Below are 27,125 nucleotides of genomic sequence, written 5' to 3' on the forward strand. Positions count from 1 at the left end.
GCAGTATATCAGATTTTATTAAAACTTGAAACTTCATCATCCAACCCCTTGCCAAAGAACATACAGCCCTTGAAAGTAGCAGAATCTCCCACACATTGCCTGATCCAAATCATTCTATGGGCGAAGACAAAATAAGCAGAGACTGCTCATGACCCTGAGCATCCGTTACATAAACCACCCCTGAAATTAGCAACTGGGGGCAAGCATCCTCCTCCACTTTAAGAACCCGATGCAGGTTAGTATGGCAGGTGCATGCACTGCTGCCACCTTCAGTCCCAGAGCTAAGGCCTCAAATGGTCTTAAGGACTAAATCCAGCCTCCACTATTGTGCATTCTTTAGAATTACTCCACCTTCATTAGGCAGAGAAGTATGTTTGATAACCTGCCCTACCAACGAATCCACTTTAGGTGGGAAAAACAGCTCTCGGAAATCTGGAGCCAGCAGATGCAACTTTGCCATAGTCTTGGCAATCAGCGAGACACCTTCCAGAGTCTCCCAGTGCTCATTAACATCATTGTAATGTCTGGATGTGAAGGAAAAAGGTGGTCTGAGGCTGAGCAAGAAGCAGAGGTCTGCAGGGGCTCTAGCTTCAATACCCGTAAGGATTATATGATAACCTCCAGCAAATCTTATCGCATAAAGTTCTTCAGAATGCCACACGATTTTAGCGTATGGTAGCTGTCCTCATAAGAACCTTTATATTATGCGTTTTTTTCATTCAATATATGATTTTATGGTTTTCTTTATAAGTTATAAAGTGCTTGTGCTTAATATTATAATGATAGCAAAAGTAGCTTTTACTTATCTTTTTCTTTTTTCTTAATAAACTGGGTCTGGCTCAATCCCCACCGATGCGTTTCATTATTTCATCAGGGTCGGGGAAGGAGAACGCTGTAGAGAGCAAACATTATGTTAGTTTAAAAATTTAAAGTTTAAGAACCCAGCAATATTGAAATTTTAAAATCGCCACAATGCTTACCAGAGCAGTATATTATCTTAGCTGAATGCTAAATCCATAGTTTATGAGCCGGAAGTGAAAACTCACCGGCAAAATGGAAGCTAATGAACAAAACTCATGGGTCATGTGACTCAAAACTGACCAATGCAAACCACCCCCCGCAGCCCTTTAATTCGTATATCGCAGACATTTAATGGTAAAGTCATATGCTCGCTGTGAGCCAATCACTAGTTAAGTTTAAGCCATGGGGATACATGGTGTTGAGCTTAAACATCCATCGCAATTCTTTGATGTTCAAATTGTGTTCATAGTTTCCTCCCTCCCACCCAACATGAACCGTATCAATAATACGCCATTTTAAATCGGTGATTTTGTGTTTCATTAAAGACCAATGACGAACCAAAGGAGCAGTCTCAACTCCGGTGTTGACACGTGACTTATGTTCATTAAGTCGAATATGCATGGGCCGGCTGGTACGACCTATATAAATTTTTGGACAAGGGCAAACGATCATGTAGATCACATGATCAGTTTTACAGTTAGTTCTCGTTTTAGCAGTATAAACCTGGCCAGTATAGGGATGAGACCAAGTTTCCCCTGTCAATGCATATTCGCACCATTGACATTGTTCACATCTGTAGTGACCATTAATTGTAAAGGGTTCACTTCGTTTATATTTATAATGACCAATAAGATCCCCCAAATTTTTTGCTCTTTTGAACGCAAAAGTGGGCGGGCCATAATCCTTCCCCATGATCAATCTAATGATGTGCCAATGTTTAAGAACAATATTCTTGATGTCATAAGCCAGGTGGGAGAATTGTTGAACACATACCAACAGGTTATCCTCGTCAGGAGTTTGTTTATATTGCAAGAGTAGATGTCTATGCGCATATTTAGCACGCGTGTATGCTCGGCGTATTACATGCTTAGGGTAACCACGTTGTTGGAACCGTTTCTTCAATACCCGGGCTTGGATCTTATATTCAGTAGTGGAATGGCAAAGTCTCCTCAAACGTAAAAATTGGCTATGAGGCAGACTATTCTTGAGTTGTTGAGGGTGAAAGCTGTGGTAGCGAAGCAAACTATTGCGGTCAGTGGGTTTGCGAAAAATTGTTGTTAGTAATGCCCCCTGAGATTTAAAGATAACCATATCTAAAAATGGTATTTCCTGATGGTTGATGGTAGCGGAGAATTGAATATTAGGATCTAAATGATTTAACCATTCAAGAAAGGAATTGAACGTATGCACATCAGATTTCCAGATGCAAAAAATGTCATCTAGATAGCGTCTCCAAATTGTAATATTTTGAAACCAAGAGGAGGTGTAGATGTATTGTTCCTCCAGTTGGGCCATATACAATGTTGCAACAGAAGGGGCCATGGATGCCCCCATGGCTATCCCATGGATTTGTAGATAGAACTCCCCATTGCACCAAAAATAACTCTTGGTAAGCACCAATGTTGCTAATTCCATCAAGAAAGCTGGAGAGATCCGCTGACACAAAGTTTGGTTAACAAATATTTGTTGGAGCAAGTTTAATGCACCTGAAATAGGGATCATAGTATATAAAGCTTTGATGTCTAGCGTTATCAAGAGCCCATCAGTTTGAGATTGCGGAATGGAATTCAAAATATTAATCATGTGAGTGCTGTCCTTGACATGGGACCTGATATTCAAAATCTCTTTTTGTAGAAATAAATCCAAAAATTTGGAAAGGGGTTCAAGCGAGCATATGACTTTACCATTAAATGTCTGCGATATACGAATTAAAGGGCTGCGGGGGGTGGTTTGCATTGGTCAGTTTTGAGTCACATGACCCATGAGTTTTGTTCATTAGCTTCCATTTTGCCGGTGAGTTTTCACTTCCGGCTCATAAACTATGGATTTAGCATTCAGCTAAGATAATATACTGCTCTGGTAAGCATTGTGGCGATTTTAAAATTTCAATATTGCTGGGTTCTTAAACTTTAAATTTTTAAACTAACATAATGTTTGCTCTCTACAGCGTTCTCCTTCCCCGACCCTGATGAAATAATGAAACGCGTCGGTGGGGATTGAGCCAGACCCAGTTTATTAAGAAAAAAGAAAAAGATAAGTAAAAGCTACTTTTGCTATCATTATAATATTAAGCACAAGCACTTTATAACTTATAAAGAAAACCATAAAATCATATATTGAATGAAAAAAACGCATAATATAAAGGTTCTTATGAGGACAGCTACCATACGCTAAAATCGTGTGGCATTCTGAAGAACTTTATGCGATAAGAATGGTGGCTAATTTAAGTTAAGTTTGTTCATTGATACGAGTTTTTGTGCACTTTTTTTGTTTTGAATTTCAACCTCCAGCAAAGCCATTAGCTTTAAAAAGGTAGCACACCATTGGGTTCTCCCCCTGGTTGAGGACCATTATGAATTCCTGAAGAGCTGTTTTTAAACAGCTCTCCCCATTTTCAAAGAAGATGGCATACTACATTGAAGCCAGGATCCGAATGTTTATTTGGTACACACATGTAATAACTGCACTTTTGCAACATTTCTATACATTTTGTAGTAAATGGATAATAAGCCCCTATACCACTGAACACATATGAATAGGGTTTTTTCTGTTAATCCTTCTGTATCTTTTCTAAACTTTCTATAAACAGTATAGCAGCTGCAGAAATAACCCTGCACTGCCTCCAGCTCTCATACTTTATCTTACATCCAGTGCTTCAGTCTCATTTACAGAAATGGTGTGTGCATTAAGCATTAACCTTCGTCACAAATCATGGTCATCGGGGTGGTAAAGTTCACTCATGAGCCGGTAGATATAGGATGGTGCATTACCCCCAATGTTGAAGATGAAGAGGGTGATGAGTTCAGGTGGTACATAGTCAAAGACAGGGCACTGCACACTGACCCTTGAAAGGATCTCCCCTGAAACAAGAGACATTGAGAGACAAAGGTTATTCCTATGTACCAGCTTTTATCAAGCCATTATCATCAGAACAGTTCCTGCCTTTGCAGAAAGAGGGTGAGAATTATTAATGGATATAGGAGAGGAAATATGAACAAAATGGGAGCAGAGGTCTACCACTAAGCATGCCGATTATAGTCATGTAGTAAATTAGGGCAGTTTTCCAAAAGCTCTCTCTTCCAGAAATGCCAAAGAGAGACAGTCCTTAGATTCCAACTACTGGAATTGCTGTTGAAGCCTACTCTAGCTGTTTCTGGGATCCATACTGTAAAAGTGTTGCCTTGTCCTTTGTTAATTTGGTTCCATCAAAGTTCATCTTAAACCAAATTGCCACTAGTGGGTTGTGCCTCCAGGTAGAGAAAAAGTACTGAATTGAACTCTTATAGGATGGCAAGCCTCCTGGTCCTTCAGGGGTCTCAAAGTCCCTCCTTAAGGGCCACAATCCAGTTGGGTTTTCAGGATTTCCCCAAGGAATATGCAAGAGATCTATGTGCATGCACTGCTTTCAATGCATATTCATTGGGGAAATCCTGAAAACCCGACTGGATTACAACCCTCAAGGAGGGACTTTGAGATCCCTGCTCTATCTCCAGCTCCTGGTCTGATATAGTTCAGTTCAGTTCAGCGGTAGGGTTTCTCAGCTGTTACCCCAGATCCCTTCTCCATCCTCCCAGTTAGGCTAAAGTTTTTCTCATTGGAGGAAAAAACAAACAAACAACAACAACAATCAGAGGGGGTTCTCAGTGAATCTGGAAGATGTACTAAGCCAAATCGACAAGTTAAAAAGTGATAAATCGCCAGGACCGGATGGTATACTTTCCAGGGTACTAAAAGAACTCAAACATGAAATTGCTGACCTGCTGTTAGTGATCTGTAACCTGTCGCTAAAATCATTTGTAGTACCTGAAGATTGGAGGGTGACCAATGTTACGCCATGTGCAGTTCTGGTAGCCATATCTCAAAAAAAATATAGTGGAACTACAAAAGATACAAAGCAGTGTGACAAAAATGATAAAAGGAATGGAACTTCCCTTTAAGGAAAGTTGAAGGTAGTTAAGGCTCTACAGCCTAAAGAAGAGATGGCTCAGGGGTGATAATGATATAAAGAGGTCTATAAAATACTGAATGGAGTGGAATGAGTAGATGTGAATTGCTGCTTTTACTGTATATACTTGAATATAAACCGAGGTACCATTTTGCTCCCCCAGGGTGAAAATGGTAACTCAAATATAAACCGAGGGTTTATATTCTACCACTATCAACCCTCCTAGTAGTCTTACCTCCATCGCAGTTGCAAGCCTCCCCCCCAGGCCTACTGTGATCTCCTGGTGATTTAGCGGCACATTGGGGCAGCAGTGATTCCTATTCACTCCTGCACATTCTTCCTTTGTATTATAAATGGCTGCCAGAACTTCCAGCAGCAGTCTTGCGAGGCTCCCAGCATATAGTAACGCTGTTGAGAAATGCATAGAACTAAAAAAACCCTGCAGTGAAAATGTTCCCACAGCTCGCCAGCTGAGCCATAGCGCTGTTCTTGTATCTCCCCGGCCCTAAAAAAATACTAGAACCTGCAGAAAAAGCAAAATCTTCACATGTACAAGAACCGCATAAAGACAGATAGGGTGGGAAATGTACCGGTCTAGAGAGGCTAACAGAAAGAAGATTAGCAAGTAAGAACCTAATTTCTCCTTCTGTATCACCCTCTAGACTGGTACAATTCTTTACTGATAGGACATACAAAAGCAGTACCCATCAAGGATGGGCCCCTCGAAGGGCCGACACCAGAACACGCTCACCAAACACCGTGTCCTTCCGCGTTTGAATGTCCACATGATAGTAACTGGCTAAGGAATGTGGAGAAGACCAAACTGCAGCCTTACAAATATCCACTGGAGGCACAAGAGAAGACAGCCCAAGAAGCTGCCCGACCCCGAGTGGAATGAGCCTTGAGAAATTCCAGAACAGGCTTTTTCTGGAGAAGATCTGCAGAAGCAAGTCTCCTTGGTTTTATAAATCTTTATTCATTTTCTTATGTTACAACAAGTGAATTACATATATGTCATAAAGAAAAAAAAACTTAAATATACACACTTGATAAGCTTATATATTAATAAATATATTCCTTTTAGTTAATTAATATAAATTCATATTAATATATCAGAAATCTAACTTTATATAATACTTATTGAATATAATAATTTCCCATTCCCTCCCCCCCCTTTCCATTCAATAATATTTAGATACAATTTTATTTTAAAATTTCTTTTCCATTGTTTATAGTATACATTCAAATATTGATTTACTGTGTATTGATCAGAAATATATTCCCTCCTATTCTTTCAAATTAAAGTTCTAAACTTGGGAAAATTATTATTCTTTACAAAAATCTGTTAATGGTCTCCAAATTTTTTGAAATTTATTTATATATCCTTTTTGTGTTGCAATGGTGAGCTCCATTTTGTAAATATGGCATACAGAATTCCACCAGAAAGTATAGTTTAATCTGTCATGCTTTTTCCAGTTAAATGTAATTTGTTGTATTGCTATTCCAGTTAAAATAAATAAAAGTTTGTTATTACTTGTTGAAATTTGACTTCTTGCTCTCATAGATGTTCCAAATAATATAGTATCGTATGTCAAGGCTACCGGATTTTCCAACATCCTATTAATTTGGGGCCAAATTGATTTCCAGAATGATAAGATAAAAGGACAGAAAAATAAAAGATGGTCTAATGTCCCAATTTCAACATGGCAATGCCAGCATCTATTAGATCTAGAGCTATCTATTTTAAGCAAGTCTCCTTAATCCACCACGCAATGGTAGCCTTGGAAGCGCCATCCCCCTTACAAGGATCCACTAAGAGGACAAAGAGATGGTCTGATTTCCTGAGCTCCTGGGTCCGCTGAACATAAGAGCGAAGGACCCGGCAGACATCCAACACAGCCCGCTCTCTAGAGAACTCCACGAAGGGAGACCTACAAGAGAAACGCGTCTAGCCGAAGTAATAGCCACCAAAAAGACTGCTTTAACAATAAGGTCCTTCAATGAGTAGGCACCCAAAGGCACAAAAGGTGGACGCACCAGCATGGACAAGACCAGATTAAGATACCAAGGTGGAACAGATAGTCAAATGGGAGTCTTTAGCAACTTGGCCGCCCGCAAGAATCGAACGACATCAGGAATGGCAGTCAAACGCTGACCTCGTAACAATCCACGAAAGGCAGACAAGGCAGCAAGCTGAACCCAGACAGAAGACCAAGCCAGGCCCCTGTCCAGGCCATCTTGTAAGAACTCCCATGATATTAGGCAAGGAAGTGCAAAAAGAGACCACTCTACACACAGCACACCACCTCTCAAACAGACGCCAAACACACACATAAGCCCGAGAAGTGGACAGCCTCTGGGATCCCAAGAGACAGATTACTTTATCTGAATACCCCTTCTTACTTAGGTGTGCCCTTTCAACAGCCAAGCATAAGACAAAAGAGATCCAGATCAGAATGGGGCCCCGAGTCAGAAGGTCGGTTGAGAGAGGCAGTGGCAGAGGATCCGCCACAAGACGATGAACCAGGTTCCGCGTATCACGGATACCTGGGCCAGTCTTGGGTCACAAGGATCATGAGGCCAGGATGCTGCCCACTAACAGCTATGGAGGAACCATATACAGAAGACCCTCCGTTGACCATGGCTGAACCAGAGCATCCAGCCCCTCGGCCTGACCGTCTCTGTGACGACTGAAGAAGCAGGGTGTTTTGGCATTGGCACTTCTGGCCATCAGTTCCATGAGGGGCTGACCCCAAGTCTGCATTATTAACTGAAGGCTGTGGAATCGAGATATCACTCTCCGGGATCTAGCACGTACGACTGAGAAGTCCACCTGAACATTCTATACTCCTTTAATGTGGGAAGCAGATAAGACTCTGTCCAGACCACGAGCAGAGCCAACTTCTGTGCCACCAGAGAACTCTTGCTGCCCCGCTGATGATTGACATAGGCCTCCACCATGACATTGTCCAAGAGAATCCGGACTGACTTACCCATCAATAGGGCCTGGAAAGCTAACAAGGCCAGAAGGATGTCTCTGGTCTCCAGAACATTTATTGACCAAGCCTTCTCCTCCAGGAACCAACTGCCCTTCGCTGAGTGACCTAGACACTGAGCTCCCCAGCTGAAGAGACTGGCGTCTGTGAGAATCACCATCCATTGGGGCTGATCCAGACTCACCCTTTGTACTAGATGGGAGGACTGAAGCCACCAATGAAGACAGCAGTGAGCCAAACCCCGAAGAGGAACATGGAAGTCCAGACTGTGCCTCTGGGGCAACCACCTCTGAATAAGAGCATACTGAAGCAGACACATATGGGCTCGAGCCCACCCCACCACGTCTAGGGAAGCCACCATCAACCCCAAGACTTGGAAGAAATCCTGCGCCTGAGGACACCGGGATGCCGTAAGGAGGCAAATCTGTGACTGCAACTTTCTTATCCAGGCCTCAGGGAGGAAAACCTTCCCCAAGGAGGTGTCGAACAGAACCCCAAACCCCAAGATACTCCAGGTGCTGAGAGGAGGCCAACTGACTCTTGGATAGGTTGACAACCCAACCCAGCGACTGCAGAACTCCACCATCCAAGCCGTGATCCAGGTACTGCTGGAAAGACTTTGCTCAAAGCAACCAGTTGTCCAGGTAGGGATGAATCAGAATGCCCTCCTTGGGCAAAGCCGCCACCACGACCACAACCTTGGTGAACATCCGTGAGGCCATGGCCAGACCAAAAGGAAGTGCACAAAACTGATAGTGTCGACCCAAGATCGCAAAGTGAAGAAACTGCTGATGGGAGGCCCGGATTGGAACATGCAAGTAGGCTTCCGTCAGATTGAGAGATATCAGAAACTCCCCCGGTTGAATTGCCAGAAGAACAGACCACAGTGTCTCCATGTGAAAAGATGGAACTCAGAGCCCTGTTGACCCTTTCAAATCTAGGATGGACCGAAAAATCCCTTCTTTCTGGGGCACCACAAAGTAAATAGAGTACCTGCCGGTGCCACAATCCTGTGGGGGTAATAATAATAACTTTACTCCTGTATACCGCATTACCATGGAAGTTCTATGCGGTTAACAGATGAAAAGACTGTACATTTACAGCGAAGTTACATTTTCAGCGATGCTACATTTACAGTGAAGTTATTATTACAGCAAAGTTACATTTGAAATGAAGATACATTTGCTGTGAGTTACATACAGCGGTAATACATAAGGCAGTGTTACATACGGCGATGGAACAACTGCTTTGAGATGTAGCAATCTTTGAAGGGTTTGGCGAAAGCCTGCTTCTTCCATGCCACCTGACAAAGAGAAGCTAGAAAATGATCTGGCAAGAAGCAAACTCCAGAGCATAACCATCCCGAATCACCTCCAGCAACCACTGGATCTCTGCCCACTTTGGATAGAAGTCGCGCATACGGGCGCCTACCGGAATCAGAAGGCGCTGGAAAGGAGTCATTGAGCAGAACGGGCAGTGGGGGAACCAGCAGAGGAAAAACCCAGCTCCCCGGCAGCCCCCCCCCCAAAAGGACTGCATGCGCTGAAAGGTACGGCCCTGGGAAGACCTGGAGGCCGGAAAGGAAGTGGCCCAGCGACCAGGGCATTGCCAGCGGAAAACACACAAGCGTCCTCGAGCAGAGCCACCCCATGCCAGCAGCCTAGCTCTGCTTTCAGGCAAACTAGGCACTGTAAAATCAGGTAAGGTCTGTCCAAATCCTTCCAAACACAAAAGACCCTCAAAAAGAGGAATGTCATCAACTTAGCCTGGGATGCCATGACTGCCGATCATACCCGAAGCCACAAGGTACAACGCACAGTCACCCCGAGAGCCACAGATTTGGCTGAAGCTCGCAACAGATCATACATGGCATATCAGACAAGAAAGGAAACTATGAAGCAATGAGGGAAACGGTAAGGAAGAAACTTAGGAACACTTCCAAGAAATGGCAGACGGTAGAACACGCCTGGTCTTTTTTCAAGGACACGGTGAGCGAGGTGTAAAATCTGCATATCCCCAGATTCAGAAAGGGGTGCAAAAAGAGTCAAACAAAAGACCCGATGTGGATAACTAAAGTAATGAAGGAAGTGATAGGCAATAAGAAAAATTAATTCAGGAAATGGAAAAAGGACAAAACTGAGGAGAACTGGAAAGAGCACAGGAAATATCAAAAAGAATGTCACCGTGTGGTTCGAAAAGCCAAAAGAGAGTATGAAGAGAGGCTAGCCAGGGAAGCACAAAATTTTAAACCGTTCTTTAGATATGTTAAAGGGAAGCAGCCGGCTAGGGAGGAGGTGGGACCGCTTGGCGACGGAGACAGGAAGGGAGTGGTGAAGGAGGAGAAAGAAGTAGCAGAAAGACTTAACATGTTCTTCTCATCTGTATTTACAAATGAAGACACATCCAACGTACCGGAACCTGAGCAAATCTTCAATGGAGATCAAGCAGAAAAATTAACATCCATGGAAGTAATCTTTGAAGACGTACACAGGCAGGTAAAAAAATTAAAAACTGACAAATCTCCGGGTCCGGACGGAAACCACCCAAGGGTTCTGAAGGAACTAAAGGAGGAAATAGCAGAACTACTTCAGCAAATTTGCAATCTATCCCTGAAAACAGGCGAGATCCCAGAGGATTGGAAGATAGCCAATGTTACGCCCATCTTTAAAAAGGGATCAAGAGATGACCCGGAAAACTACAAACCGGTGAGTCTGACCTCGGTTCCGGGGAAAATGGCGGAAACACTGATAAAAAGACAACATCGATGAACATTTTGAAAGAAACAAACTTTTGATAACCAGCCAACATGGATTCTGCAAGGGAAGATTGTGCCTAACGAACTTATTGCACTTCTTCAAAGGAATTAACAAACGGATGGACCAAGGAGACCCCATAGACATCATATATTTAGATTTCCAAAAAACCTTTGACAAGGTACCCCAAGAACGCCTACTTCGGAAACTGAAGAACCATGGGGAGGAAAGAGACGTACATAGATGGATCAGGAATTGGTTGGCGGGTAGGAAACATAGGGTAGGAGTGAAGGGCCACTACTCAGACTGGAGGAGGGTCACGAGTGGTGTTCCGCAGGTCTCAGTGCTCGGACCACTGCTATTTAATATATTTATAAATGATCTAGAAACAGGGACGAGGTGCGAGATAATAAAATTCGCAGATGACACCAAACTATTTAATGGAGCTCGGTCTAAAGAGGACTGCGAAGAATTACAAAGGGGCTTGAACAAACTGGGGGAATGGGCAACGAGATGGCAGATGAAGTTCAACGTTGAGAAATGTAAAGTACTACATGTGGGAAGCAGAAACCCGAGGTACAGCTATACGATGGGTGGGATGTTATTGAATGAGAGTACCCAAGAAAGGGACCTGGGGGTAATGGTGGACATGACAATGAAGCCGAAGGCACAATGCGCAGCGGCCGCTAAGAGAGCAAATAGAATGCTAGGTATAATCAAGAAGGGTATTACAACCAGAACGAAAGAAGTTATCCTGCCGTTGTATCGGGCGATGGTGCATCCGCATCTGGAGTACTGCGTCAAGGATATGGCGATACTCGAGAGGGTTCAGAGGCGAGCGACACGTTTGATAAAAGGTATGGGAAACCTTTCATAAGCTGAGAGATTGGAGAAACGGGACTCTTTTCCCTGGAGAAACTTAGAGGGGATATGATAGAGACTTACAAGATCATGAAGAGCATAGAGAGAGTGGAGAGGGACAGATTCTTCAAACTTTCAGAAAATAAAAGAGCAAGAGGGCATTCGGAAAAGTTGAAAGGGGACAGATTCAAAACGAATGCTAGGAAATTTTTCTTCACCCAACGTGTGGTGAACACCTGGAATGCGCTTCCAGAAGGCGTAATAGGGCAGAGTATGGTACTGGGGTTCAAGAAAGGATTGGACAATTTCCTGTTGGAAAAGGGGATAGAGGGAAATAGATAGAGGATTACTGCACAGGTCCAGGACCTGTTGGGCCGCCGCGTGAGCGGACTGCTGGGCACGATGGACCTCAGGTCTGACCCAGCGGAGGCATTGCTTATGTTCTTATTAGAGAATGACACGGTGGCGGTTTACCCGCGGCTACTGCGTTTAGCCGCGGGTAACCCGCCAAAATCGGGGAATGAAAATTAGCAGCCTCTGCGGGGACGGGGACAAGGCCATCACCGCCCCGTGGAGCGGTGAATGGTCTTGTCACCGCAGTGAGGCATAAAGGATCGTGCGGTCCCCGCACCCCCATCCGCCCACCCGCACGCAGGCTCGATTGTTTAACCAGCTTCCTCTCTCCACCTCACCTTAGTTTGCCGGCTTTCTTTTTCGGCGACCGGAACGCTTTCACCGCGCGGCTGCTCAGTATTCAATCTTCTGCTCTGACCCAACTGGAAACAGGAAGTTGCAGCAGAGCAGAAGATTGAACTTTGAGCTGCCGCGCGTGCGCGGCTCTTTGAAAGCGTGCCGGTCGCCGAAAAAGAAAACCGGCAAACTAAGGAGAGCTGGAGAGCAGTAGCGTACCAAGGGGGGGGGGGGGGGGGGGGCGAAAAAGGTAATGGCGCCAGGCCTTGGAGCACCGAGGCAGACCGCTTCTCCCCCCGCTCAGCCGAACCCCCGCTGACCCTCCTATCTCCCCCCCCAAGTGAACCTTTCCGACCCTCCCAGCGAAAGCAGCAAACCTCCCTCCAGTAGCGTCGACTTTCTCCTCCCTCTGCCGCATCACTGACGCGGCAGAGGGAGGAGAAAGCCGCGAAGGAGGTTTGCTGCTCTCGCTGGGAGGGTCGGAAAGGTTCACGGGGGGGGGGGGAGATAGGAGGGTCAGCGGGGATTCGGCTGGGAGGGGGGAGAAGCGGTCTGCCTCGGTGCTCCATTACCTTCTTCGGGCAGCAGCAGCGTTTACAATTCGCTGCTGTTGTCGGCTTCAGGCCTTGTTCTCTGCCGGGTCCTGCCTACTTCCTGTTTTCATGAAGACAGGACCCAACAGAGAGGAAGGCCTGAAGCGGGCAACATCAGTGAATTGTGAATGCTGCTGCTGCCTGATGAAGTTCAGGACATCAGGACATCGAGGAAGGAGCAGGGTGAAATCGGCTGCTGGCTTGGGGGTGAGGGTAGGGAAAGAATCGTGGAAGTGGAGAAATTGGCACGATGGCTTTGTGGGGGCTAGGGGGAGAGAGAAAGAAAGGAAAAAATAAAGAGGGGGGCAGGGGGAGAGAGAAAGAAAGGCAGAAAGAAAGAGGGGGACCAAGGGGAGAGAGAAAGAAAGGCAGAAAGAAAGAGGGGAGCCAGGGGGAGAGAGAAAGAAAGAGAGGGGGGCAGGAGAAGAAAGAAGAAGGATCAGAAGAAGGACCAGAGACTCATGAAATCACCAGACAAAAAGGTAGGAAAAATGATTTTATTTTCAACTTAGTGATCAAAATGTGTCCGTTTTGAGAATTTATATCTGCTGTCTATATTTTGCACTATGGCCCCCTTTTACTAAAACTCAATAGCGGTTTTTAGCGCAGGGAGCCTATGAGCGTCGAGAGCAGCGTGGGGCATTCAGTGCAGCTCCCTGCGCTAAAAACCGCTATCACAGTTTAGTAAAAAGGGAGGGGGAATATTTGTCTATTTTTGTATAGTTGTTACTGAGGTGACATTGCATAAAGTCATCTGCCTTGACCTCTTTGAAAACCCGCGGAATATAAATGATAATTAACATTTTCTCTGCATACAGCGTGCTTTGTGTTTTTAAAATTTTATTGTTGGTAGATCATTTTGACTTGGCCACAAAGGTAAGGGGGAGGGAGGGAGGGGAGCTGCTGAAAGACATCTAGTAATCCTTGCAGGCTTGACTGTGCAGGGAATTATTTTTGTAAAATCATGTTTTGTTATGTGACTGGCATTATCTAGACTTTAATTTCTATGAATGAATAGAATGAAAATGATATAAAATTACTTGCTTGCGGGGACCGCGTGTTCCGGCTCACACAAGGAAGGAGGGGGTGAAAGGGAAAAAGTTTCTCTTCCTTGGAAATAGATTATAAAGTGACCTCATCAAAGAAGACCAGCACTAAATGTACAAGAAATCCCTTAAACAATGTCAAAAGAGCCCAAAATAGAAAACTGCTACTGCCTTGAGACTCCATTATTAAAGGAATCAACTTGAAATCACAGAAGAGACAGGAAAAGGTTAAATGCCTCATGGAATCCTCAGGTACAAAACACAAACCAAATTGTGAATGAAATCAGAGCAGACAGTAAGAATTATAAAATTGATGTCATTATCCATCTGGAAAAAAAGGCGTACTAGAAATTATGCCTCAGCAATACAATTTTCAGAAGTTCTATTTGCTCATGGTAAGGGAGAAGAGAGACTGCTAGTGATGGTGGGGGGACTGATAGAAGATATGAAAGAAGGGTGGTAGAAAGGAACAGATGGTAAAGGAGGGAGGGAAGGATGGTGGTGGAAAGGAATAGAACAGACATTGAAAGAGGGTAGAGAGGAACAGACCCTGAAAGGAAATGTGGAAGGCAGAGTGGGGAGAAGACGCTGGAAGGGAAGAAGACAGATGCCAGACTATGGGGGAGCGGAGGGAAGAAAATTGGTGCTAGACGGGTACGGTGACGGGGCGGTGAATGGGATGGCAGTGGCGGTGACGGGGCGGTGAAAGGAACAGCGGTGACGGGGCGGTGCAGAGGATGGTGGGCCGGGGACGGTGCAGTGACGGGGACAGATTTTTTCCCCGTGTCATTCTCTAGTTCTTATGACACGTGGTGAAAACTCAGCTCAGCTCACCGATGAAAAGCCTGAGCAACCAGACTGCCACACATCTCTGTCTGGACCCCCCAGGGCAGAAAAAACATCGAACTCTGAGAAAGGAGGAACTCCAACTTACGTTCCTAAGGGTCCCTCATAGCAGAGCCACGTGTAACAGGCACATTAGATCGCGTCACGACTGCCGAGAGCATCACGGCCACAAAAGATGACCTGATGGTGTCCCAATCCCCCTCTAGGATGGGAAACCTGCAGGCTATAGAGCGCGCAGAGCTTAAAGGAGGCCACAGGCACCAGATACCGCACCAGCACAAATTCCCCCAAAATCCTGAAACCCAGGAAAAAGAACGAGAAGCTAGGTGGAACCCCCGCAACAAAAGGTCCACCACATGCGATGACCCCTTCTTGGCTGCCTCAAACCCCAAGGAGACCTATGAATTTGTTCATGGAGCCCATCCTGCTGAAAAATGCACCCCCCAGAAGCAGCCGCGCTAGCAGACAGAAGTGCAAAACCACCGCTAGAGGATCCTGGAGGTATCCCAAAGGTCCAGATCCTAAGAAAATTTGCACATTAAGAAGAAATCAGTTTTGGACGGCTTCAGCAAACCACATTCTATCCTTAGTGAGCTTCCATCTCCAGTTTAACTGTATTTGTTTGTCGGTTCTCTGACGCAGGATCGAAACGTGGCACGTCGGAACCAGCTATTTTTCTAAGTTAAGTTAAAAATTTTCAACATTTTATAACTTTTATAAAAGGCTAAGCATAGCTGCAGTAGCCAGCAACATAACAGTTAATGAGGACTCACACCTGGAGTAAATTTACATTGAACACTGCAATGATTGGGTGGTGAGGCGGAACATAATGCCTTCATGTCTCTGAGCAGAGTTCTATCAGATATGTAAATTGACAACTATTGTATAAGAATCCATGATTATTATTTTTCATGAAGTGGCATACATTTTCTAAGCATTACTGGATAGATTTGGCAGTGCATGTCAGAGGCAGCATTTGGGGCATCAGTTTTCTCAGGGGTAATGGTTGTTTCCCTTCCCTAATTGAGGACTGTTTTGCTGCATCCCACTAGTCTCTGGATTCTTCTGTTGCTAGCGCTAAGGAAGGAAAAATTATGTCTCACCTGATCATTTTCTTTCCTTTAGGTGCAGCAGATGAATCCAGAGTCCCACCCTGGTTGATTTGCACTAGTCCTGTCTGAGGTTATGGATTTTCTTAGTATCTGGTATCAGTATTTTGTAGTGTTCTGTAAACATTTTTAATCATGTTGGAGGTTATACAAAAAAATTTTCAGCCTACTTCTTTGTGAAGAGCAATACTGAAGGACCAGGAGGCTCGCTATCCTATAAGAATTCAATTCAGTATACTATTTCCACCTGCTGGTAGATAGGCACAACACACTAATTTCTGGATTTGCTGTGCCTAAAGCAGTGGTTCTCAACCCTGTCCTGGAGAACCACCAGGCCAGTCGGGTTTTCAGGATAGCCCTAATGAATATGCATGGAGCAGATTTGCATGCCTGGCACCTCCATTATATGCAGATCTCTCTCGTGCATATTCATTAGGGCTATCCTGAAAACCTGTCTGGCCTGGTGGTCCTCCAGGACAGGGTTAGGAACCACTGGCCTAAAGGAAAGAAAATCATCAGTTGAGACATAATTTTTCCTTATGGGACACAAGTCTGCTCAATACAGTGCAGTTTAGCAGAATATAAGCAAATAAAGTAGAAGACCAAAAAAAAAAAAAATCAAAACCATCAAAAATGACACAAACAAAACTCCCCATGGATCTCCATCCCCTCTTATCCACATTGGAGGGAAGGAACAATCTATGAGTACCCACAGGGCCAGTGGGAACACCACATGCTGCGATCGTTTAACCTTTATTTTTTTTTTCAACCCTATTCCCTCCCTCTTCCTAGACCAGGGGTGTCAAATGTTGGTCCTCGAGGGCTGCAATCCAGTCGGGTTTTCAGGATTTCCCCAATGAATATGAATGCGATCTATCAGCATAGAATGAAAACAGTGCATGCAAATAGATCTCATGCATATTCATTGAGGAAATCCTGAAAACCCGACTGGATTGCGGCCCTCGAGGACCGACATTTGACACCCCTGTCCTAGACAGGCTCTTAGCTGGCATCTGCCCACCTCTGATTTAAGCAGCCCAGTCAGAACTATTCAGTAGAGAGTGCTTACCTTCTGAGAAGGGTAGAACCTCTTGTGGTGAAACAAATTTGTGGAATGAATCTTCTTCATTAGGAAACTGCAAGGGAAAATAAAATAGAAAGTGCAAGATATAGATGACATGGAAAAGAATTCATATCCAGGCTGGATTATTAGAAAAATATCATCTTTAAAATTCAGGCCTTTTATCCCTTAGTTATTCCTGACCCTTAAGTCCCATCTACATGTCCATTTCTTCATCCATCTCTATTAGCCCACACCCAGTGCAACAATATTCAAAACACTGGGCCCACATAATGAACAGCCTGTGTTCAGCAGATAACACCTGCAAAATGTTAATCTTCAATTTGCAAAGTTACAGAACTGCAGTTAAGCTGTCCCTGATATACAAAATTGTACACACCTGAGGTGACAACTTGTACATAGGTGCACAGACGATCACTGGGGTGGAATGGTGCTTAGCTGCTAGTGCGAGGGTATGAGTCCCAGTTACTGCTCTCAATGCTCCATTGGCTAAAATAGTCTTTGTCCCAACAATCACCTACAAAGTAAATCTACACATTAGGAAGAATCAAGAACCTGAGCTACATCATTAGAGACAGCATAGCAAGGACAAGAGTATCTCTATGACTCTCAAAAGGCAAAGTAGATCATTTTACACAGAGAAGTCAAAGTGCAAGAATATCCTAGAGCAGGGGTAGGGAACTCCGGTCCTCGAGAGCCGTATTCCAGTCAGGTTTTCAGGATTTCCCCAATGAATATGCATGAGATTTATTTGCATGCACTGCTTTCAATGCATATTCATTGGGGAAATCCTGAAAACCCGACTGGAATACAGCTCTCGAGGACCAGAGTTCCCTACCCCTGTCCTAGAGCAATCATTGTGGGGAGAGTGTGGGACAGTGGTGAAAGCTACAGCCTTAGCACCCTGGGGTTGTGGGTTCAAACTCATGCTGCTCCTTGTGATCATGGGCAAGTCACAAACGGAAAAATGCTTGGAGTACCTGAATTTCTCTGCCTCTAGCATGTGAAACACAGGATTGGCTGATGGAAGTAGGATATGTTAGAGCTGTGAAGTCACAGGTCTGCACTCCCTGCTGGACTGGGCAGATACTGAGGGCCTCCATGGCGGATGCAACTAGGCTAGAAACTCTCCCAGTGCTACTGAGGCTATGACAGAGAAAACTATTTCCATGCAAAAGTGTGGAATCTTGAAGGCCGAGTCTCTTTTAGGCTGCCAAGCCCCAATCTCTTTCTGGCTCTGGCTCTGTGGCAGCTAGGTCTAGTAACCTTCGCACAGTAGCCAAGATTCTGGCTGCTCTGTTCGGCTTTCCTGCTAGAAAGGTATGGAAGAGAATCGGGAGGGGGTGAAAACTCCAATTTCTACCCCTTCCTCAAGACCTCCAGGATCCAACTATCTGAAGAAATCAGTTTCCATTCTCGCTAATACTCCGCAAGCTTCCCACCCACGCACAAGAGGGGGGACTGCAGGCCTGGCTTCATTGCTGCTTTTTAGCAGCAGAAGATCCACAGGAACTGGATCCCTGGGGACACTTTGAGGAACCAAACATCTGTCTTGAGCCTTAGAAAGTTTTCTGGCTGGAAGGGGTGCATGAGTATTGGTGAAAATGCTTGGAGCTTTGAAAATTTGCCTAAAAGGAACTCCTTGAGGTGCAAGGCCAGTTCTCAGTCAAAGACCTGGGTTTGCGGTCTTGTACACTGGCCATAAGATCATCCATGCCCTTGCCAAAAAGCAATTGCTCCTTAAAAGGGGAGCTTGCTCAAGGTCGCTTTGGAGGGAGAATCCCCCACCCATTGTCTGATCCAGAGCATTCTGCAGGCAAATACTGCACAAGCTGAGATTTTGCTCAAGTTTCGGAAAAGATCATAGAGCGCATCCACTACATAATCAACCTCTGCCATCAGGAAATCAGGATCTATGCTGCCATCCAGGCCTCTAGTCTTGCTAAGCTTGAAATGGCAAGCCCTAGCAATGGCTGCTGTGGCTTCGAATTGTCTTAAATAACAAAATCCAGTCTGTGGTCCTGAAAATCCTTCAAGACCACTCCACCTTCACTAGAAGGCGAAGTACATTTGGTAACTTGAGCTACGAAGGAATCTACCTTAGGAGTGGCCAGCAGTTGGTAGAACTCCGTATCCGTGGGATATAACTTTGCCATTCATCTAGCAACCCTGAAGGGGCCCTTCCAGAGTGTCTCAGTGATCAGTTACCATCATTGTGATGTACATGACGGAGGGTTAATGCTGTCCATGAGAAAGCACTTTGGAGCCACAAACAAGGGATGGACTCCGTCCTCATCTCCATTTCATGTGCAGCCTGGGTCCCCACAACAACATGCTGGCGAAAGGAAACTCAACCCAGGAGCTAGGTTCACCAACATCCCCTGAGAGACAATTTTGGCTGTTGTAGCTTAGATAAACATCATACAAATAAATTCCAGAGCAAAACTCGGACCAAGTAATCCAGAGGGTCCTGCCCCAACTTCCCTGGATGCCTTCTGAGCCTCGTCCAATGGCATGTACTTAATGCTACACTGGGGACACACAGTTGCTTTTTTCTGGTTCTTGCCAGAATTTCAGACTCAGGAAACACTCAACTGGATCTCAGGTTTCTCAGAGGCGATGACCAAGGCCCTGCCCCCCCCCCTTTATGTGCAGAACTGCACATGGAACAATGACCCCCCTCCAATAAGACATCCACCACAATTTGGGCATGAATCTGAAGTATCTTCACTAGAGGATGCCATCTGTACTGTTTTTAAACAAAAAGGAGGGGTATTGAGGCAGATAGAGGGTTTTATTTTAAAACTGGGAAATCCAAATACAGATGGTTGCCATGCTGCCGATTTTGCAGTTAAAAATGGCCTGGGGAGGCAAGATCAAACTGTAAAAAAGTCAGATAACGGGTTGGAAAGGTGGGGGAACCTAAGCCCTGGCCTCACAATCCAGAAAAACCCACTTTTGGAGAACACCCCCCCACCCCCAATTTTCCCATAGGCTATTATAGCCTATACTCACAGTGCCTTGCTACTGTGCTGGAAACTGCTGGAGGAAACCTCAGAGAGAGATATGAGAAGACTTCCTGTCTCAGACAAGTCTGGGGAGCGATGAAACAGCCTGTATCTTCAAACTGCAGTCCAGGCCCCTCACCGAAGCCCTCACATGGTGTGAGGAGAGAAGCACAGCGTCCCTGATGTTGGATAAAACCACCATGGAGTCTTGCAGTCTGCACTCTCCCACTGCCAGACAAAACCTGGGGTGAACAAGCTCCCAAGGGGGACTCCGCAAGCTTCCTAGCTGACAATGCAGGCTGGCCACACAGGAATCAAGCAAAGTTGTGCCTGTAGGCTACAGACTTCCACCTGAAGTCTGTCTTCTTGCAACCAGAGATGTCTCAGGGGTGTTGAGAGCCTCTGCAGCAGGAAAAAGCCTTGTCCAGAGGGGGGGGGGAACCCCCTCCCCAGAAGTTTCAAGTTTAAAAAATAAACACAAGCAGAAGAGAAAGGGCTCCTACGTCTTTGCTGTATAAAATCAGACTGAGGAATTCAGGCACAGCCCAGAATGTAAGGGGGAGGGAGCTGAGAGATGAAAATTTGGATTCTAAACTAAACTAAACCTTAGGTTTGTATACCGCGCCATCTCCGCAAGTGTAAAGCTCGGCACGGTTTACAGGGTTAGGATAAAAAGGAACTCCAATGAAGGGTTATAGGAAAGGAACTAAGAGGATAGAGAGGGGCCAGGGTACCAGAGAGCGGGAGGTGTTAGATTTTTGAAAAGAGCCAAGTTTTCAGGTGTTTGCGGAAGAATTGGAGGGAGCTTGAATTTCTGAGCGGTGATGTGAGATTGTTCCAGAGTTCTGTGGTTCTAAAGGGGAGGGATGTTCCTATTTTTCCTGCGCGGGATATACCTTTTGTAGAAGGGAATGATAGTTTCAATTTTTGGGAGGATCTGGTGGAGTTCGGGTTTGAGAAGTTCCAAAAGAGTGGAATAATGGGAGGAAGGATGCCGTGTAGGATCTTGAAGGCTAAGCAGGCACATTTAAAGAGGACTCTGGAGTGTATTGGAAGCCAGTGAAGCTTGGACAGGAGTGGAGAGACATGGTCTAACTTGCCTTTTACGAAAATAAGCTTAGCCGCGGCATTCTGAATTAGATGAAGTCTATGGAGGTTTTTCTTAGTTAGGCTTATATAGATGGAATTGCAATAATCCAGTCTAGAGAGGATGGTAGATTGAACAAGGACGGCGAAGTGAGAATGATGAAAGCAGGATCTCACTTTCTCTTCGCAGGTTGGGTAGGATAATTACCCCACTGGTCAAGACTGACAGTCATATTATACAAGAAACCACTGTTAGTGATATGGGCACCTCAGTAGAGAAGTGGACTAACTGCTCCTGATGTGAAGGGGAGGCTAAGCATATAATGTTGGGTTTCCAGCATCATTTAAGCAAGTGCACACAGCCAAAAGACTGGAGCCCATAGCTAGGTCCACTACCATTCTGAATGTGTAATGGGAACATGAATAAGAGCAGAAGATTGATCAAAGCACCGGGTCTTCACTGGTAAACTGGAGGGACATCAGAGGAGACAATTAGTGGACTTCTAGCCATCTCTCCTGAACACACATTGCCTTCACTGCCATGCAGAAATCTGCAGGGGGAAGAAGGACCCTAGGCAGCCATCTTAGGATCAAAGTGGGTTCACTGGATCAAGGCATTGTTCTGAGAGCTGGATTTCAACAAAAATAGCTCAGAGCATTTGGAAGTGGAATTACTACTACTGCTATTCATTATTTCTATAGCGCTACCAGACACACGCAGCGTTGCACAGAGTCACAAAGAGTAGAAAAACAGTCCCTGCTTGAAAGAGCTTACAATCTAAACAGGCAAGACAGACAAACAGGATGTTATGGATACAGTTAAGGGGAACGGTTAATCAGCAGGCTGGGTTGGAGGGCAGAGGAGTAGAATTGACCTAGAAAGTCAGAGGTTGGGGGATTTCTAATAAGCACCGAGTTCAGTTCGGTACACTGATGTTCCAGGCCTGCATAAGGGGAAGGCCAAAGATGCAGAGTATCTAGGTACTGCAGACCGGTTAACTCTTAAAAGGTTGGTTCCTGGGAGAGTGGGTGAAGGGGAAGGATCCGAGACTACCCTAGAGTAAGCAGCAGCACATCACTCTATAGCGACAGCCTTTTATGAAAGACAACTGCCCTACAGTGTATTCTTGAAACTAACCTTGTTGACACGGGACATGACTGCAAAGATGGCAGCATCAGTAATAACTGTGGTTTCTATCCCCACTCTGGATAAACAGACTGCCATTTCGTGGCCCTGGAAAAAACCAAACAAACAAGATCTCTCCGGAAGCCATCATACCAAATGAAAAAAATAAACAAAAATCTGTATTTCTTCTGTACCATATTCATGGAGGAAGGCTGTTTATACTATGCATTTCATGTAAACAGATTTTAAAGTCAGGCTTCCCAGTGATCATTACTTCATGCAAGCTGAACTGTCCCACAGCCCCATTTTTCTCCTCTCCTGCTTTGTTCTGAGCTTGGTAGCTTCCCTCCATGATTCTAGCTAAACAATGTTTTTAGGAAGTACTATTCCCCATCAAGTTTTTCCAAGTTTTATTTAAAATTTGATTGAACGCCTATCCAAAATTCTAGGCGATTTACAATTGTTTATAAATCTTTATTCATTTTCTTATGTTACAACAAGTGTTCTAAATAATCTCATTAGAAGCTTGAATATACACACTTGATTAACTCATATATTAACATCAAATTTAACATTTCTTTAGAAAATTAATATTATATAAAGTTATAATATTATGTAAAAAAAAAATCTAAATTTATATAATTGTTATTGAATATAATAATCCCTACCCATCTTTCCCTCCCAATCAATAATACATAAAATCAACTTTATTGTGAATTTATTCAAATAATAATATAGTATGTAATAATCATAAATAAAATCCCTCCCCATTCCCCTCTATTCAATTTTCTTATCATGGGAAAAGTTAATCATTCATTATAGAAATTTGTTAATGGTCTCCAGACTTTTTCAAATTTTATTCATGGGAAAATTTATCATTCTTTACAAAAATCTGTTAATGGTCCCCATATTTTTTGAAATTTATTCATATATCCTTTATGTGTTGCAATAGCGAGTTCCATTTTGTATATATGGCATACTAAATTCCACCAGAACATATAATTCAATCTATCATGTTGTTTCCAATTGAATGTAATTTGTTGTATTGCTATTCCAGTTAAAATAAATAAAAGTTTGTTATTACTTGATGAAATTTGGCTTTTTGCTCTCATGGTTGTTCCAAATAATATAGTATCATATGTCAAGGCTACCGGATTTTCTAACATTCTATTAATTTGGGGCCAAATTGATTTCCAGAATGATAAGATAAATGGACAAAAGAATAAAAGATGGTCTAATGTCCCAACTTCAATATGACAATGCCAGCATCTATTAGATCTTGAACTATCTATTTTTTGTAAACGAACAGGGGTCCAAAAAGCTCTATGTAGAAGAAAAAACCAAGTTAGGCGATTTACAATGATAAAAAAAGGGGAGGACAAATTCTAAAATACATAGAATCACATACCATTAAGCTTGTAGTATCACATACATTAAACGAGAGTAAGGGGGTTGAATTACAATAAGGAAAAAGGGGAATGTCTTCTTTATAGCTGGATCCCTTGTAAGTAGAGAAGGAAAAATCAGTATTCAAAGGCGTCTTTGAAAAGAAAGCATTTTAAGGCTCCTTTGAATTTATCTAGACTTTGTTCTTCTCTGATACGAAATGGCCATGCATTCCAAATCATAGGTGCAGTTATTGAAAATATTGTTGTCCAGCGAGTGTTTATAATCTTTAGTGAATGCACAAAAAGCAAATGTTGATTAGTAGATCTTAATGTTCTGTTAAGAGTCCTGCGGAATGAGAAATTTATCAAAGGCTGGTTCCTTGGTTTTTAGGAGTTTTGAATATTAACATGGCAATTTTAAAGGTTATTCTGTGCTGAATCGGTAGCCAATGGGTTCTCTTTAAAAGTGACGTGATTGTATTTCTTTGAGTTAGTAATGACTAATAGCTGGAACACAACCTATAACACACAATTGACAGGCAAAAATGGACATCACAAGTAGACTCCAGTGCTCATTTTTTACCAATATGTTCAATTTTTATTTTTTTTTCTCTTTATCACTGGGACTTACCTGACAGAAAGGGGCACACTCTGCCACAATGACATGGAACTTGCGCCTGCGGGCTGCCTTTTCCAGGAATGCTTGCACTGTTCGGGAATGACCAATTGTCATGATCACCTCATTCGAGTGGATGTGTTCCAAGGCCTGCATTGCTATGTTATCCAGTGTTCCTTCTGCAAAAGCAGGAAGAATCATGTGAAAGACATTCATCAGACACTCCATCATCCCTTCTATACACTTATCACAGGATATCATCTTTTCATTTCTTCAGTATTTTTGGCCACCGTGAGAACAGGCTACTGGGCTTGATGGACCACTGGTCTGACCCAGGAAGGCTAGTCTTAAGTTCTTTCTTTCACACTATTTCTGTATTCACAATTGGTGTTACATTTTCCTTTAACCACAGCATTGCACACATATCTTTGGCACAGCACGACTTGTTCATACCATTTTCCTTAGGACCCCTGAGGAAGAACCGGTCCACACAAATATTAGGACCAGTTTTTGGATATAATTATTGTAGTTAATGTATTCATTTCATATATAAACACCAAAAAGTCCAACAGAACAGAGAACCCACGGGTATAACACAGTACAAAAGGAAGTGGGAACGGACAATGAGCACGTCACTGAAGAACACTGATGTAAAACCAACTTGTTTATTTCATAAAATGACACAAGCAGAAGCTGTGGACCCGACACAGCACTGTGTTTCGGCGTCTGAGGAACGCCTGCATCAGGCGTTACTGTGGCGTATATGTTCATAGATGACAGGTCTGGGATAAAAGAAAGCTCGGTGCAACTAACATGCCAGAGTAACCAAAATCACTGAAAAGCTATGGAAGCATTTTTGAAACAGTGCTGTGTCGGGTCCACAACTTCTGCTTGTGTCCTTTTATGAAATAGACAAGTTGATTTTACATCAGTGTTGTTCAGTGGAGTGCTCATTGTCCGTTCATTTCATATATGCCATGTTTTTATGATTTTTTTATTGACTAAATTCCTGCGTCCTGTACATTCATTTTGGGTTTTTTATGTAACAGGAGAAAGCATTTCTTAGCCTTCTCAGTTGTAGGTTCAAGGTTTAGTATACATAGGAAATTGTATATAAACAAAAATTCTACGTGGCTTACATAGTATATGGTAAGGGAAAGAAGAGGTTGGAATAATAATTGTAATCTCCTTAAAAGATAAAAGTTCTAAAAGGTGCCTAATGCCTAACAGACAGACTGCAACGAATGAGTATGACAGAGCTTCCTGCCTCTGCCTAGTTCAATCCCAGCCCCGAGGCTGCTCCTTGTTACCCTGGGCAAGTCACTTAGTCCCGCCCCCCCAGCCCAGAACCAGGAGAGCTTTGGGCGGAGCCCAGCCTGTGACGTCATAAGGGCTCTTACCCAGCTCCACCAGCAGCTCGTTGATGGCTTCCATGACGTTGTCCTTGAGGGGAGCAAAGTGGCGGTGAAAGTCCTCGCTGAGCCCTCCGGCCGTCAGGAGCTTATGGAGCGATTCCTGCGGGTCGTTTTCCTCGCTGCCACCACAGAGCCTAGAGCGGGGAAACGAGACGGCGGAGCCAATGAGGGAGGGAGGGAGAGCGCAGCGCAGCCCAGCCCCGCCCAGCGCCCCACCTACCTGCTGTACTCCTCGCGGATGATTTTCAGCACTCGGCGCACCATGTTCCCCACCGTGCTTTCCGAGGGCTGGGCGGCCGTCATCCTCCCTCCCTCCAGGCGAACCATCTCCATCAGCTCCTCTGCAAAAGGCAGGACACGGCGTCAGGCTAGGCCGCCTTAGCGCGCGCGCGCTCTCTCCCTCGCGCCTCCTCACCTGCGTTGCTCCAGCAGCTGCGCGCGCAGATCCCGCCCAGGAGCTCCACCGTGTGGCGCGCGATCTCCTCGGAGCTGAAGCGGCCGCCCCCGCGTTTCAGCTGCGCCACGAAGGCGTCGCTGCGCTCGCACAGCTGCGGCTCCATCGCCCCGACGCCCCGCTGCATCGCTCTCAGCGCCACCCACAACTTCCGCCACGCCGTGACGCACTTCCTCCCGCGCCGTTGCTCCCCTCTGCAGGTCCAGAGAAACGCCCAATGCGGCATCTCGTCATCTTCCAGATAATTATAAAACCCTCCCCCGCATACACACTGTAAATGAGCCTGTGTGGCTCCTCCCCCTCCCCCCCATAAATGGCCCTGTGTGGCTCCTCCTCCTCTCCACACACTAAAAGACCCAGTGTGGCTCCTCCCCCTCCCCCCATAAATGGCCCTGTGTGGCTCCTCCTCCTCTCCCCACACACTAAATGACCCTGTGTGGCTCCTCCCCTCCCCCCATAAATGGCCCTGTGTGGCTCCTCCCCCTCCCCCCATAAATGGCCCTGTGTGGCTCCTCCTCCTCTCCACACACTAAAAGACCCAGTGTGGCTCCTCCCCCTCCCCCCATAAATGGCCCTGTGTGGCTCCTCCTCCTCTCCACACACACTAAATGACCCTGTGTGGCTCCTCCCCTCCCCCCATAAATGGCCCTGTGTGGCTCCTCCCCCTCCCCCCATAAATGGCCCTGTGTGGCTCCTCCTCCCCTCCACACACTAAAAGACCCTCTGTGGCTCCTCCTCCCCTCCACACACTAAAAGACCCTGTGTGGCGCCTCCCCCTCCCCCCATAAATGGCCCTGTGTGGCTCCTCCTCCCCTCCACACATTAAAAGACCCAGTGTGGCTCCTCCCCCTCCCTCCATAAATGGCCCTGTGTGGCTCCTCCTCCCCTCCACACACTAAAAGACCCTCTGTGGCTCCTCCCTGTCCCCTCATAAATGGCCCTGTGTGGCTCCTCCTCCCCTCCACATACTAAAAGTCCCTGTGTGGCTCCTCCCCCTCCCCCATAAATGGCCCTGTGTGGCTCCTCCTCCTCTCCACACACACTAAAAGACCCTGTATGGCTCCTCCCCCTCCACCCATAAATGGCCCTGT

General features: G+C 45.0%; 1 protein-coding gene across 1 annotated transcript; it reads right to left on the reverse strand.

Annotated features, from left to right (window-relative positions):
* Positions 1-3,433: 3,433 nt before the first annotated feature.
* Positions 3,434-26,273, reverse strand: EIF2B2 (eukaryotic translation initiation factor 2B subunit beta). Its single transcript, XM_033951207.1, has 8 exons — positions 25,996-26,273; positions 25,801-25,921; positions 25,566-25,714; positions 24,181-24,344; positions 22,174-22,269; positions 17,321-17,458; positions 16,930-16,996; positions 3,434-3,881 (listed from the first exon to the last, which is right to left on the reverse strand). Exons 1-8 carry the CDS (start codon positions 26,258-26,260, stop codon positions 3,724-3,726), a joined length of 1,158 nt encoding a protein of 385 aa, XP_033807098.1. The 5' UTR covers positions 26,261-26,273; the 3' UTR covers positions 3,434-3,723.
* Positions 26,274-27,125: the final 852 nt, after the last annotated feature.

Source organism: Geotrypetes seraphini, chromosome 7 (genome assembly GCF_902459505.1).
Source record: "Geotrypetes seraphini chromosome 7, aGeoSer1.1, whole genome shotgun sequence".
Lineage (NCBI taxonomy): Eukaryota > Metazoa > Chordata > Amphibia > Gymnophiona > Dermophiidae > Geotrypetes > Geotrypetes seraphini.

Excerpts from the sequence above, each read along its gene's own strand:
- EIF2B2 (XM_033951207.1), bottom strand. The coding sequence starts at position 26,260 with ATGCCGCATTGGGCGTTTCTCTGGACCTGCAGAGGGGAGCAACGGCGC. Across the intron at positions 17,459-22,173 it reads TCATGTCCCGTGTCAACAAG|GTGATTGTTGGGACAAAGAC; the intron begins GTTAGTTTCAAG and ends TTTACTTTGTAG. Across the intron at positions 3,882-16,929 it reads GGTTCTACCCTTCTCAGAAG|GGGAGATCCTTTCAAGGGTC; the intron begins GTAAGCACTCTC and ends CTCTTGTTTCAG.